The sequence below is a fragment of the Ruditapes philippinarum genome, unplaced genomic scaffold (genome assembly GCF_026571515.1).
Source record: "Ruditapes philippinarum isolate M1 unplaced genomic scaffold, ASM2657151v2 ctg2596_1_1_1_1, whole genome shotgun sequence".
NCBI lineage: Eukaryota > Metazoa > Mollusca > Bivalvia > Venerida > Veneridae > Ruditapes > Ruditapes philippinarum.
This window is the reverse complement of record NW_026863536.1, coordinates 1390-18640: the sequence shown is the minus strand read 5'-3', so window position 1 is coordinate 18640 and position 17251 is coordinate 1390. Positions and strand designations below refer to the sequence as shown.

The window sequence follows — 17251 nt, the reverse complement described above, 5'->3', positions numbered from 1 at the left end:
CAAAATCAATAGGGGTCATCTGCAGGTCATGACAAATCACCATACTAAGTTTGAAGTTCCTAGGCCTAAGCATTCTTTAGTTATTGATCGGAAACCGTTTTTGCTTACAAGGTCAATATGACCTTGACCTTTGATCCCTTGACCCCAAAATAAATAGGGGTCATCTGCTGGTCATGGCCAATCACCATACCAAGTTTGAAGTTTCTAGGCCTAAGGATTCTTTAGTTATCACTCGGAAACCATTTGGTCTACGGACCGACGGACGGGACGGACCGACAAGTGCAAAGCAATATACCCCCTCTTCTTCGAAGTGGGGGCATAATTAATATATATTGTTATTTTTTTACCGTGTTGTAGTTTTTATTAGTATACTCCATTTTGCATCGTTCTGCTTTACTTCTTTCACAATCCAGCGTTATTACAAGGAGTGCCCTTCAGAAATGAATCTTAAAGAACGTCACGTTTGCTCTTGCAAGTGTAAAGGAAATAATTAACAAAGAAATGTCATGAACTGATGTAACTGACTTTTCAAGGCTTGACCCTGTGGATGGACGTCTAACACATTATGGGCAACACTTATTTCCCATATGTTCAGGTAAGTTACTTTATCCAGAATGTCAGTAAATTCCTCAGTTAGAATCTTCTTATAAACAAGTGAAATGTATGGATCCCACCATTTTGAATCTGAAATACATGGAGATGGTCCCTTGAAAAATACTTTAGCTTCCGGTTTTGAATAGAAGAGGCGTTTTAACGAAGCGACTAAATATTTCAGACGTTCACGATATTTTTCGGGGGGATATGAAGTAAAATGGGCGTGGTAGTTTAACAGCACAACTAAAGAAATACCTGGTATATCACTATTAGTTAATGAGTCAAGTATTTGGGGAAAGGATTGAATATTATTTATAGGTATTTCACCACCTGCGAAATGCAAAGGCATAGCTTGTTTTCTATAAATAAGTGTTATTCCATGGTTTGTAAACGTGTGGTGACCATGGTAGGTTTGAAAGTTAGGTCCAAAAGTTAATCCTTTCTCTATTGTTTCATCTAATCCTAATATATCCTTAATAAAGAAGTTAATGTACTGCCTTACTGTTGAATCTCCAAGAAAAATCAACGTTCTGTTTTGAAGGCATGTTCTATAATTTGCAATAGTGTGTTTGAAATTGGTTTTGCAGTTCGTCGGAATCCAGAGACGTTTCAAAAAGAATCCAATCGGAGATTTCTCTGTCCAAGACTCTAATGGCGTTCTTTCATTACAAGTTACAGATGAGTTTGTATCTGACTTAAACGTTACGTCTACTGACATTGGTATCCTGAATATACCGTGTCCCGGAGATCGGATTTTATCTTCAACACTACGAGCACGCCTCTTAAATGAACCAAGTGAGAATGATTGAAGGTCTTTACACTGAAATTGACCTCCAGCAGGCAGTCCGCAATACCATGACATCCCTCCGTTCAAAGTCGTAAAATTACATACTCGAGAGCTTCCATATATGAAGCTGTTAGTATTACACGGCGCAAAAACTTTCGAATTGTTATACGAATAAACGGCCCTCAATCCATAGGGTTGTCTGAGAGTAAATACAATGTCACCGTACTTATACAGAGCTTTATAGCGAAGACACGTATTCTCAACCGCTGATACCAGCCTCAGATGAACATTAGTTCTTCCCGTCCAGAAAACTCGGATTAAACCCGTATACGAACCGTTCCGATGATCGATAACATTTCCCGGAACCATACCGTCACCATACATCTGTCTTGCCCACGCAAAAATAATATCTCCACCATTTAGTTTCGGGATGTTTCTCTTATTGTATGTTCTAAGACGAACCAGTATAACTCTGTCTTTTGGTAAGAATTTTGATCTTGCCCTCGTAAACTTTGTGCTTGTCATACTATATTTGTTAGCTGTTTCGACGCCATTACAAAAATCTGGGAGATTAGCAAATGGCGGGGGAGTATTATGTTTAACAAAATCGGTAGAATTACAGTCTTTTTCTGGAAGGGGATTTATGATATATGTAAAAATAAAACCCGCATTTAGAACAAATAAAAGTCCTAGAGTTGCCCTTTTACTCCGCACAGTTTTGAGTAAATTAGTTCTTGCAGAAGATATCTCAAGTTTCGAAATACCCATTGTTCATCGCATCAATAATGTTTCAGCAATCTGTAATGAAAGTAACAATCGTTAATTGCCATCGCTAAGCAATAGCGGGACATTTTACTATTGGGTATCGCACTGCCCAGTGTCTAGGCTAGGGGTGACTGGAATTAAACATAAGCTGATGACTATAAAAACAAGCAATTATCATAGTATTGCAAGCAATCCATAAGTCCCCTACCGGTTAGAACCGCATCAACATTCTGAAGGGCCATTGGCCATTCACTAATGTTTCAATTTTTCTCTATTTTAAGTAAATTTGTTGGAAAATTTCTTTAAAAGTGATCACAGGAAACAGTTTTTATGAACAGACAGACAGACGGACAAAGGACACTCTAAAGTTAATATTTGAAACATCCCTGTTACCAAAATATAACATTTTAAAAGCAAAATTCTTAAAGAGGAGATAACTCTTAAATTAAAGATGCAATTTCATAAAAATTTTCAGCTCTTTTTGACTAATCACAAATATTGTTATATTTGCCATGTTTTAAGCCTATTTTTGCCAAGGCAACTGATATTTTTTCAAAATAGGAAGAACAGATAAGACATGCATAATCTCAAGACTGCTACCTACCCATATGTCAAGTTTCATAAAAATATTTCCAGTACTTTTTGCGTATCACTGGATTCAGTTTATGTGTAAAATTTGCCATATTTTCAGTCTATTTGTTGCCATAGCAACCAGATTTTCAACATAGGAAGAAAAGAAAAAGACGTGCATAATAACCAGACTGCCATCTACCAATGTTTTAAGTTTCATAAAAATATTTGCAGTACTTTTTGCGTTATCACTGGATCCAGTTTATGTGTAAAATTTGCCATATTTTAAGCCTATTTGTTGCCATAGCAACCAGAATTTTCAACATAGGAAGAAAAGAAAAAGACGTGCATAATCTCCATACTGCCATCTATCCATATACCAAGTTTCATAAAAATATTTTCAGTACTTTTCAAGTTATCGCGGGGTCCAGTTTTGTGGATGGACGGACTGACTGACGGACAGACGGACAGACGGACGGAGGGTAAACCTAAAGTCCCCTCCGGTAAACCGGTAGGGGACTAATAACTATATAATACCATGGGTCGGACAAAATTAGTTTAAATATCTTATCTTCTTCAACGTTTTAATCTATTATTTCAAATGTGCACCCAGTCTACCTGAGCTGGGGTTAAGTATAAAAACACAACTTTACTGTCTTTGAAATTTACTGAAAATATCAATTATAATAATTAGTACAAAATAAATACTAATCTAGTTATATTTGAATTTTAAAAAATGTTTTTACGCTGGATTCTTTTTTGCTTCTATAGTTTTTGACTGTACCCTCAAATGTTATACATGTATTACCGTCTAAGATACGCCATTCTAGCACAGTTCCGTTTTATTCAAGATTCAAATTTCCAAAAACATTTTTTTCAAACAAAACCATGTTTCTTAATACACTATACAATTGATATGTACATAAGATACTTACCAATACGCCAAATAAAAACAAGGGACATAAATGTGACACTACTTTCATGATAAGTACAATTAACCTTTTGTTTCATTACTAGATTACTAGTAGTAGTGAACGTTAAAATTACATATATTAACGAACACAACAGTATTTGACAGCTGGTATTTATATTAAATTTCTTGTATAATTAAACATGCTTCTCGTTTAAATTAACATACTTTAGCACAGTAAGTATAGAGTAATTCTGAATAAAAAATTAAACTGAACCAATAAAAATGTGTATCTAATCACCAGCGATGACAAATGATTTCACCAGGCGGAACCATACTTTGTTGATTGAATAATATCACTATTTTGGTGTAGTCTAGAAAACCTTTGTATTCACAAAATATAGATTAAAAATGCAAGGTAAGTCATAAGACAAACGTTGTTTTACTTTAATTTTTATCAAAGTATTCACTATTTATAGCGCCAAAACATAATAATATAAACATTTCTATTTAAGCTTCTTGGAACTAAACAGTTATGGACGCTGGCAGCCTGGCACAGGTGGGACATGCAAAGCCTTTTTTTAGTTCACCTGACGACGTGCTCATAGTCCCCCTCCGTTTGCCGTGCGTTGTCGTGAGTCGTCTCTGAAACCAATGACTACACATTAATAAAACTTTACAGGAATGATCATTGGGTAGTTCCCTTTCAAAGTTGTTCAAATCGTTCCGGTCTGTTGCATAACTAGGTCACAGGGTCAGAAATGAAGTTTCAAGAATTTTTGTCTGAAAGTAAAAAGCCCAGATTATGGTATATCATATCATCTAGGTCCTCTACCAAAGATATTTAATATTTGCCTTTAGTGTCAAAATTGGCCGAGCCCCGGGGGTCATTGGTTTTCCTTATATATATAGATCTATAGTAAAAAAGTTAAATATATTCTCTGAAATGAAAAAACCCTAGAGGAAGATGATATGACGTGGACAATAAAAATAATTTTTATAGGAAATCCTCTGAAGCTTCAAAAGTCAGAGCTTACAATTTTGGCGTAAAAAATGTGGATCTATACAAATATTGTTAAATTTATGTCCCTAGGGACACAATTATCTCCGTTCCAGGGGTCACGAGTACTGTGTTTATACATACATAAACAAAAACTTTAAAAAATGTGTTTTTTTAAGGAGAAAGCTAGAGCTTAGTTAGTTTTTTATTGCATAAAACATTGACTGGTCTTTGAATTTAAGTATTGGGATCAAAATTTGCACAGCCCAAGGGAACACAGACACGTACATTTTTGCAATTTTTCAGGTTTGACTATGATTCTAGATTTTATTGTTGATTTTAGAAATCTGAACTGACAGTTCGTCATTGGAGCGAGCAACTACTACATTCCCAGTGAACAAAAAAGAGAAATTGATGTTTCAGAAAAACCCGTGTAACCCAGCTATATATTCTGTTTAAGCTTCAAATATAGTTATCTATATTATATAAATACATTATTGTCCATCAATTGCAATAGTATTAATTGTCTTAAAAACCACGTAAACCTAAAGTTTGAAATATAAGGCAAACAGGCCGAGTTCAATATTGACATAAATGATTAGCATTATAAGTTTTAAGTAGATGTTATCAACGAGCATTTGGTCTTAAAATTGATTGGCTATTTCACTCGTGGGAACGAAATAATTATGTCGTGGGACATATCACCAAAATCAAATGAAACACTGTTATAGAAAGCCCCTGACTACAAATCAGATTGCCGAGTGTTTTGTATTATACGCAAAATGAAATTACGTTCTCTGACGTCAAAATATTTTAAACCCCAGAAATAAGTAACCAATGTGCTAGCATCTCTCGACCGTTATCTCTTTCCCTGTCGTCAAATAAGTAAACCCCAGAAAAAATGAGCCAATCAACGAGCATGCTCTAGACAGACAGTGAGTGCGCCTCCAGTTAACGCACTGTGCATGTATTGGTATATGCTTTAACTCTAGTAAAGTCTCTAAATTATGATACAAGCGTTATTTGTTGTTGTTTTTTCTATTAACACCTTGCCTACTGGCGGTAACTTATTATGACCATGTGACAAGTACATACCAAATACAGCCAGCACATACTTGTCCACTGATCATGCTATGCGATCAGTACGGTTTGAAATTTTTCCTGAAACGATTAATGGATTTGTCTACTTTGAAAATCGGACATGTCTATTTACATCAATTTAGCGCGGTTAATGTTAAAACAATAAACTTCCTTAATTAGCGATATACACAAGATCAGTTCATATTGAACGTCTAGTAAGTATTTCTTAATTAGTTACATCCCAAATATTACAATTAAAAACGAAAATATCTAGTTACCGTTTGTATATCTTATCCATGCATTTAAAACCCGCACCGTTTTATTCACAGACATTAAAACATCAATATAATTACCCAACGAACATAACGATTAAAGGGTTAGCTATAACGACAGGCTTAATAACAGCTGTAGAATAATGTTTAGTCATTCCCATTAAACAATACTCATCAGCTTAGATTATGAAAGGCATTAAGTAACAAAAACAATTCTGTTATGCTTTATGGCTTAACCCTTCACCAGCTGCGTTTGTGCAACGACTTTGTATACCTTTCTTTGAACTTGGAACAAAATACAACAAATGAGGAAAGGAGACGAGTGAGGAAGTACAACACGGTCAGTAGACGAAACAAGTTAATAGCTCATACGGCTGCGAAGATATTATACTTTTACTCTCATTACAAATATTTGTGAGCGACGACCTGGCTATTGTGCCGAGTTCACATAACAACGACTGTAATTTGGGCACAATGCGTCTCTGAGGGAACGCTGGTTACCACATAAAAAGTACCTGAATCACATTTTACAATTAAATTTTGCAATCACATTTTATACTTCAGTTCAGTAAAATATTAAATTTATAGTTCAAATGTATATTTATATAAGGTATACCGAAAAGCAAAAATACTTAGTATTACATACGCGTACGTCGACAAATCTCAAGAATCGCCGTCCATATGGTTTCCAGGCCGTCTTAAATTTCGCTCGAGTGATCTTGCTTTTTAATGACTTCCTGAAAATGTGTGTATGTGTGCGCGCGTGTGTGTGTGTGTGCGCGTGTTCGGGTGTGTGTTTAATGACGTTAAAATTACATGTAATGAGGGTAAAACTATATTATCCTGGCAGTCGTATGCACCAATTTGTTTTTTTTTCATCTTGAATTACAATAAAGTATACATGTATTGTTCTATTTATAAGTTTCCTCCATATATTCGCGGTCCGTTGCTATAAAAAATCTGCGTTGGTCAAAATATCATAGCCATATACAGAAGTATAGTAGAACGAATGTTGAGTTAGTTGACGGTAAAATTTTGAACTATATGACGGTTACATGTAAACAATTATATAAAATAGCTTTCAACAAAAATGCAAAAGATGCATGTATTTGACACCACGACACTTATTAAAGATATGATGTACAATTTTCAAAGCAATATCACACCTGCATTTATAATGCATGAAACATCAGATTTCCCTCCAAAACAATTCCATCCGAATGGATCCCTTGCAATATTTACACACTGTTTTCACTGGAATATGTGTAAATGTTATAACTGTTGGTATTGACCAATTAAGAAGATTGATTAAGAGGTAAACCAAAAAGATACGGATGGGGATAGCATGGAGAGAGCATTTACACGGGGGTGGAACCCCATATTTATCTCAAAAATGAGCATCGGTAAAAATTATATGAGAATTTCCGCTGCACCAGATGTGAAGCATAACACCAGATGTGACTGTAAAAATAGGTCAATCGCAGGGTAAGTTTTCATTTTTTTAAACATTTATTTAAAATTCAATCCTTTTTTTAAGAAAATCGAAATGTGATTCTACCCTCCTGACTCTCCTCTATATTATTTATTTTGTTTTGGATTTCTATGCAGTCTTCATTTAGATATTCTTTCCGTCGTGGGTTCTGGTGTGTCCAAAACATCACCCCCGTGATTTGGGAAATTACCACATCTTGGAATGAATTGTATACTTAAGGACAATGAAAACGCACGCCCGCACTATATGCATTTTATTACATGAAAACAAAACACTAACGACTCAATTAGATATATATCATAACTTCAATACAAAAAGCAAACTTAACAACTGAAAATAATTCAAAATGTTTAAAATCAAATGTACACCAGTAAATCGAAGAACCTTAGGTGAAAATCCCAAAATCACACTTTTTCATCACAGTAATGCAAACTTAACAAAGGCAAAAACCGAAATGAAAATCCAAAACAAAGTCACTCATAAATGTCTATTCGTAATGTCACCGTCGGGATCTTTATAAACGACAATGTCCTCCATCAGCGTCTCTTACAGATGTACATCGTCGCCTCATAGACCTTACGGTGCGGATAGTCGCCTGTGGAATCTGACGCCATTCGGCCTGTAGTTTAGTGCGAAAACGCTGGTGAAGCCGAGATATTGTAGAGCGATGGACACCAAAATGGTTGGCGCTTTGATAATACAAAATTTGATTGAAAGATAGACCAGACTGAATCCGTCCTAAATCTACCCAGCGGTTAATTCTTTGTATAACCATTGCATACAATTTGCTAGCAAATCTTCAGTATTGTTTGAAATTAAGCACCTTTAATAGAGGAAAAGTGTTTATGCAATTTCAATGTGAGCTTTTACGATTTCTGAAACTGAACATTGGCAAAGTTTAATATTCATTTTCATAAAAAAAAAAAAAATTATTTGCTCATTTGTGTCTAACATTTCTAGAAAGGTGTGAAAAACAAGTTAATAATTATCAGTTTAAAAAAATAAATGATTTCATTTCATAAAGTAACCATGAATTGATTAAATCTGTTTTTTGTTGTGATCTTATCACAATTAGCCCAAAGTGTTACTTTTGATTTTTCGGGTACTGTCTTTATCATGCAATAACTTCATTAAAATGCAATCATTTTTCATAACTTTGGTATCTAAATGACCGAAATGCATTCGGTTTTATGAAACTGTGAAAAAATATTTAAAAGAAATATATTTTCCTTGTTAAAATGCAATTATCCCGACCGTGCGTTTTCATTGTCCTTAAGTATATTACCGAGCACCCTTAAGCCTGATCTATATTTTGTGCTTACGGTGATAAAAGATATTTTTTCTTCACGAGTAATGATAGAAACTCCGTTTTTATGAAGTTTTAAGTCTATTATCATTTTCTGAGTAATTTGGGATTCGAACATGCTACAACTAAGGGGCTGTTTTTCAACATCCTTTTTATCCTATCTTACTAAATGTTAACATTTTGCCCTAATTTCACAGAATAATGCAGCTGAAGTAAAGCCTACATATTTACATGTTTGTAACCAAAAATCATCAAGATCTGAGATGTTGTCAAATTTCAGTAGGAAAGTAACGAGCTATCTTAAATACTTCATTTTAATAACTCGTGTTTTAAATTTGACATTATTCTTCATTCTTTGTTCAAGAATGACTATTCTAATTGTGAAAAGCGACACAAACTTGCAAAGCTTCTTCACGTAAATAGGGCTAGGAATATTACAACAACTCGATTTTTAATTTAATTCTGAGTATATTTTTTACTTATCAGTCGTATTTGTTTTGCAAACCCCAGTGTCGAGTCGCAACACTAGGGCAAAACTAACACCGGGAACGTAACTCTCGCGTGTCAAGAACCTACTCTCCATTTGTCGAGGAGTGAGCAAGAACGTGACGTCAGAAAATGGCGGAAATCAATGTGAAAGACTTTTGATATGTTATACAATATAGGTCTGGGGTTTCAAAACACTCAGAAAATTTTCTGTTGCAATTTGTTTGAGGTTTGGCTGTATTTTGAGCTAGAATGACTGGACTATCAGATGATTCTTCAAAATACTGCAAAAAAGAAGTGCGGCGTCCATTTTGTGGAACGCTGAAACAAGAACGCTGTTCATGCTGATAGTTTTGAACAGCTAGTGCGACAATACTACGCATGCTCAGGATGCCTAAACTCTACACTCGGGTTTGCAAAACAAATACGACCGATCTATTGCATATATGTCTGTTCTAAGTGTTCCAGTTCATCTATATGAAAGAAATTCAAATTTAATTTTTTAGGCTTTTGGACCTCAGTGAATTTCTTTAAGACATACTATTTTAAACTTCTGTATGGTTCTCAAGGAACATTTTTGATGGTAAAATTATTTAAATCAATTTCTGTTCAACATTTTTGTTTGTATATGCAATTTAACAATTTTTTTTTACCAAGTTATGATGCTTTTTAAACGAGATATTTGTCGGCAGCATATAATCAGATAATTTTGAGTCTTCCGCTTTTTTTCAAGTTGATGAGAAAAAAGTATTTTAGGGCAAACATGTATAAACGCCTGAATTAAATAGCAAATATATCGCTCTTTCAATTATTATGTTTATTTAAAAAAAAATTAATTGCTATCAATAATTGTTGTGGAAAAATAGATATGTATACTCTGGGGACATAATTTGACTTGGTAATACGAAAAAGTCCAAAGGTTCGACTTACCCTGAACCACGTGCCTATGCTAATAAAACCAATACTGTGTTAGTAATTCCGTAATAAAACATAAAAATAAAAATAATAAATACTTACTTAGCATCTAAAACTTGTATCCATAAGACAGGCACGCACATGCATTTATAAAGTAGTATTATAAGTTACCGTTACACTCTTGACTTTGCTTTGCACGCTTTATGACAATTGCACGGACGCAAAGCAGAAAATGTGTTTTTTTATTTCATATACGAAAGATTTACGACAGCCGTGTACGTGTATTATATGTTAGTATTAAACCTGATGCGTTTTACCTTTATAATTTCTATTTTTAGGTTGTCAATCCAATGGTTGTCAGTTGTCAAGGAAGATGTGTTAGTGGGTTGACAAATTGTGAATTAAAAAAAACTATAGCCTTGTAATAAAATATTCTATTGTTCCAGTCAGAAGAAAAATATATTTAAAAAGGACAATGAATCTGAGATGTAAATTTTGACAATGTACATGAAAACGCTTATATAAATACTATGTACATGCATTTTTATAGAACGAGAATTTACTATAAATCATTGAATTTTATAAATTATTCAAAGCGTTATACTGAGAAAAAAGAAGCCACTTCAAATTTTCTGAATTTTAGTTGAAGGGTTGTTTTTATTGGTATAAGATTAAATAAAAGTTCACTTTTTTTAAAGAGTGACACGAATGAAGCATCATTCATTTCAGGGCGTGCTTTCAGCCACCCTTTGGTAGCAGTTATTGGAAACAATATGTTGATCGGAAGCAGTAAAGCAATTGAAACACGTATACAAGAGAGAACTTAAACAGTTAACTGACACATGAAAAACACGTGACATGTAACATGTAATCAAAAGTGAGCTAAAATATGTAAAAAAAAAATAGTGAACTGAAACATGCAAACAATAATTAACTGAAAACATGTAAACAATAGTGACCTTAAGCATAAACAAAAGTGAATTGAAACATGTAAACAATAGTGAACTAATACATGTAAACAATAGTGAGCTTGATTATGTAAATAATAGAAACTGGAACATGTAAACAGTAGTGAACTTAAGTTTATGTTAAATAATTATTTATCTTATTTATATTGTTCATCAATTATGTGTTTATTCAATATTTGTTACATTAATATAATTATACATGTATTCATATGTTTGTCAGCCATACATTGATGTACATGTAATGATTTCTGTACTTTTTGTAAGAACTGTATTGTATATGTAACTCTATAAAGTAAAAATTTGTTTTTCCTTTAGTACTGAAGAGAAAGAACATCAAAAAATTTAGAAATCTGATTTATAGCCGCGTGTGTCGATGCTGTCTCATAACGCATTTACTTCCATGTGAATTAAACATGTTAAAAGAGTGGTATATGTTATAAATTTAAACTTGAAAATACTATTCTTAATGTTCAATTTTAGTTTTATAAACATTGTAGCTATCCTGTATAATATTTTTCTTTATTTTTATCTAAAAGGGGAAATAAGTATTAACTACTTTACACATTAACAAACACTGCATTTACCTCCGTTTGATTGTAAACATACTCACTCTTGTGTCTTTGAATGCACAATTGTCCGAACCAATACATCAGACCATAAATTGTCGTCAACTTATTGCACTAACTGATCCGCGACGAAAGAGACCAAGGAAAGGTAACGCTTGAAAAGGCTGTTTTACAGGAATAACAATATCGCCCTAACAGCTAACATACATGCCATATATACAAGGGGGTCATACCATGCGCGCGCATCCTCAAAATTCTGATACCGCGAAAACTTTTTCAACCGGTATTTTGAACAAAACGAGTCATGTAAAGCAATCAGAAAAGATTTGAATTTAATTTTTTGAGTACACCAATAAAAATAGAAATATGTCGATGCGTATGCTTTCTTCTTTGATTTTGATGATTGATTTGTGCAATTTTCAAGCAGATTTATAAAAGAAATAATCGTTCTAGTTTTCTGACCAAACATAATGTTATTATATATAAATACTAATTCTGCTGTTCCTTATTTAGATTTGGAATCATGTCCATATTGTAGATAAATCAATGTTTATGTAGAGGATTTACCAATATTCAATTAGGCGATTGATCAATGTTCATGTTAGAGATAAATCAGTATTTATATAGGAGACTTATCAATGTTTATGTAGAAGGTTGACCAATAGTTATGTAGAATTAACCAATGTCCATGTAGAAGATTAATCAAAGTTGATAAATCAATATTTATGTAGAATACTGACCAATGTTTATATAGGAGATAAATGTAAAAGATTGACCAATATTGATGTATTCGATTGAAAAATGTCCATTCGGAAGATTAATTAATGCTCACGTTGGAGATAAATCAACATTTGTGTAGAAGATTGACCAATGTTTATGTAGGAGATTGATCAATATTTATGTTTAAGTTGGACACATGTTCATGCTGAAGATTAATCAATGTTCATGAAGGATTTTAATCAATATTTGTGTAGTAGATTGATCAATGTTTATGTAGAAGTTGGACAATGTTCATGTAGAAGATTGATCAATGTATTTGTAAGAGATTGATCAGTCTTCATGTTGGAGATTGATCAATGTTTATGTAGAAGATTTAACCATATTTACTAAGGAGATTTGTCGAAAAGAAAAAGAAAACATCAATAATAATAATAATAATAATAATAATAATAATAATAATAATAATAATAATAACAATAATAATAATGATGATAATAATAATAATAATAATAATAATAATAATAATAATAATAATAATAATAATAATAATAATAATAATAGTGATAATAATATCATGTGCCTCATTACCAAAGAAATTCTCAAAGTCTGTGTTGCTTTTGCTTGTGATGGTGCTGAAAGCTACTTCTACCCAATCATATCAACTGCTACACAATTGACAATATCATACAAAGCGTTTCATTAACTATTCACTTGTTTATACGTATACGATTGACGATGTCTGAACACAAAGTCAGTTACAAATATTTTCTAAGATTGACATCAGAGTTCCGACATCAAAGTATTTCTGGAACGATCGTATTACACGTGGGTTTGTAAGTAAATCTCTAACTCGATTTAAAGAACTAAAGCTATCTTTTTAAAAGCACACATTATGTTGACATACATGAAGCTTTGTCCCTCTGAATCTTCATACATAATTTGAATACTTTGTCACTATCTAGGGAAAATCAGCAAATCTCAAAGGGGTTCAAGAATTCTTCTAAATACTTCTAAAGGAGATATCAGGAGATATTTCTATTTTAAACGTATGGATAGGATCTGTAAAACAAACTAGCATAATCTATGGTCAAAATTGTCGAGACATATTTCATGTGATACCTCTTAATATTAATATCAACCGTGAAGGGCGACTTTTGATATAAAAAGATTTGTTTATTTCTTTGGTTTTATGTTGCACTACCAGCATTTAGGTCAAAAGGAGCAGAGACGGTAAACATGATTCTGTCTAACCTGGAGTGTTGCGATCTTCAAAGCAACACCAGGTATCTTGTTTACTGTCAAAAATAATCAGGATCAAATAAATAATCCAGATATTAATTCCAATGTCCTATAAAACTAAAACTGACCGTTATTTACCAGAATGAAATGGCACATATACAAAATGTAAAAACGTCTTGTCTTAGACGTCTTGTAACCACGCAAGGAAAAACGGTGGCTGCATTTTTTATGACCCAACCCTTAAAGGCAACTCCTTAACCGGAAGGGGTGGTAAATCCGCACAGCCTCATCAGCAAATACAAATGTCAAGATATATATGTAACAATAAGGAAAATAAAAAAATCACGCCTGTACATTTTGTATTATTTTATTATACCTTCATATTTACAATTATCATAATTAAGCATAGTTTCAGTAATTTGGCAGAGACAATTTTAATAACATTTTGTCTTATTTGTTTATCTTAAAACTTACTGGATCTTATTTAATATACATAATTCATTTTTTCAAACAATTTATTTAGTTATCATTTAAATCATTCAAATCACAGAACTCAATTGCAATTTGAATGTCCACCCAAAGATCATAAAAAGATTTAAATGTATATATCAGGTTTTTATTTGTCTTTGATTTTTGTCGTGCACGATGTACATTACACAAACAAGTCTCTTTCAATGTCATAGTCGATTAATTCAGTCATTTTCAGCCTCTTTCACAATTTAACGCTCACTCAGACATTCTTTTTGTTCAATATATTTTCAAGTTTGTTCAACGCTCAAAAGTTAGTTTGTTTCATTCTACCACAGCATGTCACTTTCCTCTAGATCTGTACAGTTCCCTTTATGAACTACTGCTACTGGGTTAAAGTCACCAAGTCTGAAACAAAACATGAAGGAGATATAGCTTTATTTCAGATTTAAGCATGTATACACATGCATATGTTTAAAAAATTATAAAACATAATGCGTTCAATCTGTGAAATTTATCAATATTACGATTCATGCGAAGCTTGCAATGAGTTTAGATGCTATAAATTTTTCTTTAAACAAAAAAAATTCTGTTTGATTTCATTAAAAAGTAACACTATTTGTTGCAATTTAGGAATAACAACAAACAAAAATAATCTTGATTTAGAGATATGTAATATTACTCAATACTTCAATCATAAAGAGAAAGGAAAAAACCAGAGGTAAAAAAATCAACTTACATACAGTATCGATGCTGGTTTTCTTGATCAAGATGACATTTACTATCGTATGTGTGTCCGTCTGTTGCACAAATAAGTTTATCAGCTGAGTCCGTCTCGTTGTTCTTAGAGTCACAATCAAATACTTTATCACAGTTTACATCAAGAAACATTCTCTTGCTCGGTAGACAAAAACATCCTGAAAAATACAATAGACCAACATTGTAGATAAGAAAAATATGAGTTGAACTGTAAGAATTTATCACAGTCAGCATCGGTAGAATTGATTGACATTAAAAAAGATTGAGCATTTCTAAATTTGCAGCGTGATTTGCATGATTTTAGAATTGAGAATAAAGATATATTTAATGCATGATAACATAAAAACTCTTGTCAAATATGGTTTTATCATAATGGTCCATCTATATTAAAGGAAAGAAATTTACCTGCGATAAAAATAAGCACGACTCCATAATGAATCATTGTTTTTTCCATTTTTATATATCTCTTTTATACAAACTGATGCGAAACTTAATTGACTTGGTTCTTTATAGGAATGTGTCTAAATAATTATATTAGATATGATAGTAGTTGAGAACACTTCAGTTACAGTTTTAGATATGTCTTCAATTTAAATTGACAGCGCTTTTTATCTACAAGACAGAGTCCAAAAAGATCCACGGCGTTATCCCATTGACGTCACGATGACGTCAATGCCAGTGTATAACCGTCAATGACCCCAAAGGTTACCTTACTATGACGATCATAACCTACTTATATGTTGGAAGCCTGAGACCCTTTGAAAATTGGTCACCTTTTTAAGTTTATTTTCATATATAGAAAAGGCCATTTGTAAAATTGCAAACAGCCGAGCCACTGTAGATAAATAAGACCAACAAGATGAAAATAGCTTGTAGGCCTTTTTAAAGGAACTCTGTACTGAAACGATGTTTTTATTTCCAAAGCAGATTGTCTTTCATTCTTAGGTACAGTTATATTCCTTGATTTGATAACATTTAATTCTGTATGACCACGTAACACAAGAGATAAATGCATATGTTATTGGAAAATATTGGGACTCACCTGAATAATCCGATGTCTCCTTTAATTCTAGTCAAAATAAGAAAGCATGATTAATCAATTTTACATGCTTCATCCCATTGGAAGTAAATTATACTAAACTGGAACAAGCATTATACAATTAGACAAAAGAACAAATAAACCCCGTTTGGTATATTTTCATTGTTAATACAACAGTCAAATATTATTTATTATTTTGATTCAGAAGTGTCTCTAATTTGTCTAAAATAAGAGATTGAAATTGGACATCTATTGATACATATTGTTAGATTATATGGTGTTGTTATTTATGGATACTGAAAATTACAGCCTTGCACCATGCATTGTCAATTTATATCGTGTTGAATATTGATAGTTACAGTTGACTCAACGATGTGTGCAGCCTTGTATGTGGGAACCTGTTAAAGTGGCGACTAGTTGATATCGCAAGGTTCAAGCTGTTGACCTGAATGACGTCAATGCAAGGCCAGTGCATTTATAACTGTTCTTATCTTGTTGAAACTAGATCTTCTAAAAGACTGTATAATTATATTATCTATTTCATTATATACATTTATGGTTAATGAAATAATATATTACGACATCACTTACCGTCGCAAGAGCACAAATTTTATCTGTGACCAATTAAATTTGTTTGTACGCATTTAGCTGTAGAATGTAAATTAAGTTAGTAACTTTAAGCAGCCTTCTCAATGTTTTGATTAAATGCTTTATTTGAATTTTAATGGAACATTAATAAAAAGAAATAAATTTTTAAGGTTTTTTTCTCCTCCTAAAAACGTTTTTGCAACACTATTCCAAGCCAGTTTTACAGCTTAACTTGTCACGTGCGATCTTTAAATCTTACATTTTCTGAAATTTACATTAGACCTGGACCTTAACATATGAGTATCGTTACCATTTACAACATTTGATAATTAATATCATGTACAACATAGAATTCACTTATAACTTATTACCTATATCCACAAGTTCAACGAACAGCAGTAATTGCCCGTGAAGTTTAGCGCACCTCAGGTGATATTTATATAAAATATCTGAAAAAAGTACTTCTTCCTCAGAGTAACACTTTTTGGCAGACACAGATCTTGGTTGTTGAATATGTTACTCTAGACGCTAGTGAAATTAAACCTATTGTGAAGTTTTACTTTAGTTAATCAAATCGGTTGTTTGAAAAAGATTATTTCCCTCTAATGCTCTGAAGAGATTGTGCTGTGCATTTTATATGCAAATTATATACACCAAGTTGATAATAATACTCTTGTTCATAACAGCTCAAACCTGGAAACTTTTGCTTATAATATCAAACATGCCT

General features: G+C 32.6%; 2 protein-coding genes across 2 annotated transcripts; both read right to left on the bottom strand.

The window, feature by feature from the left end:
- Positions 1 to 195: 195 nt before the first annotated feature.
- LOC132722356 (NXPE family member 3-like) lies at positions 196 to 10409 on the bottom strand. The gene is made up of 2 exons (XM_060706853.1): positions 10280 to 10409; positions 196 to 2179 (listed from the first exon to the last, which is right to left on the bottom strand). The coding sequence occupies exon 2, from the start codon at positions 2147 to 2149 to the stop codon at positions 491 to 493; it is 1659 nt and encodes a 552-aa protein (XP_060562836.1). The 5' UTR covers positions 2150 to 2179; positions 10280 to 10409; the 3' UTR covers positions 196 to 490.
- Positions 10410 to 14021: 3612 nt separating this feature from the next.
- LOC132722355 (uncharacterized) lies at positions 14022 to 15489 on the bottom strand. Its single transcript, XM_060706852.1, has 3 exons — positions 15303 to 15489; positions 14878 to 15055; positions 14022 to 14546 (listed from the first exon to the last, which is right to left on the bottom strand). Exons 1-3 carry the CDS (start codon positions 15349 to 15351, stop codon positions 14468 to 14470), a joined length of 306 nt encoding a protein of 101 aa, XP_060562835.1. The 5' UTR covers positions 15352 to 15489; the 3' UTR covers positions 14022 to 14467.
- Positions 15490 to 17251: the final 1762 nt, after the last annotated feature.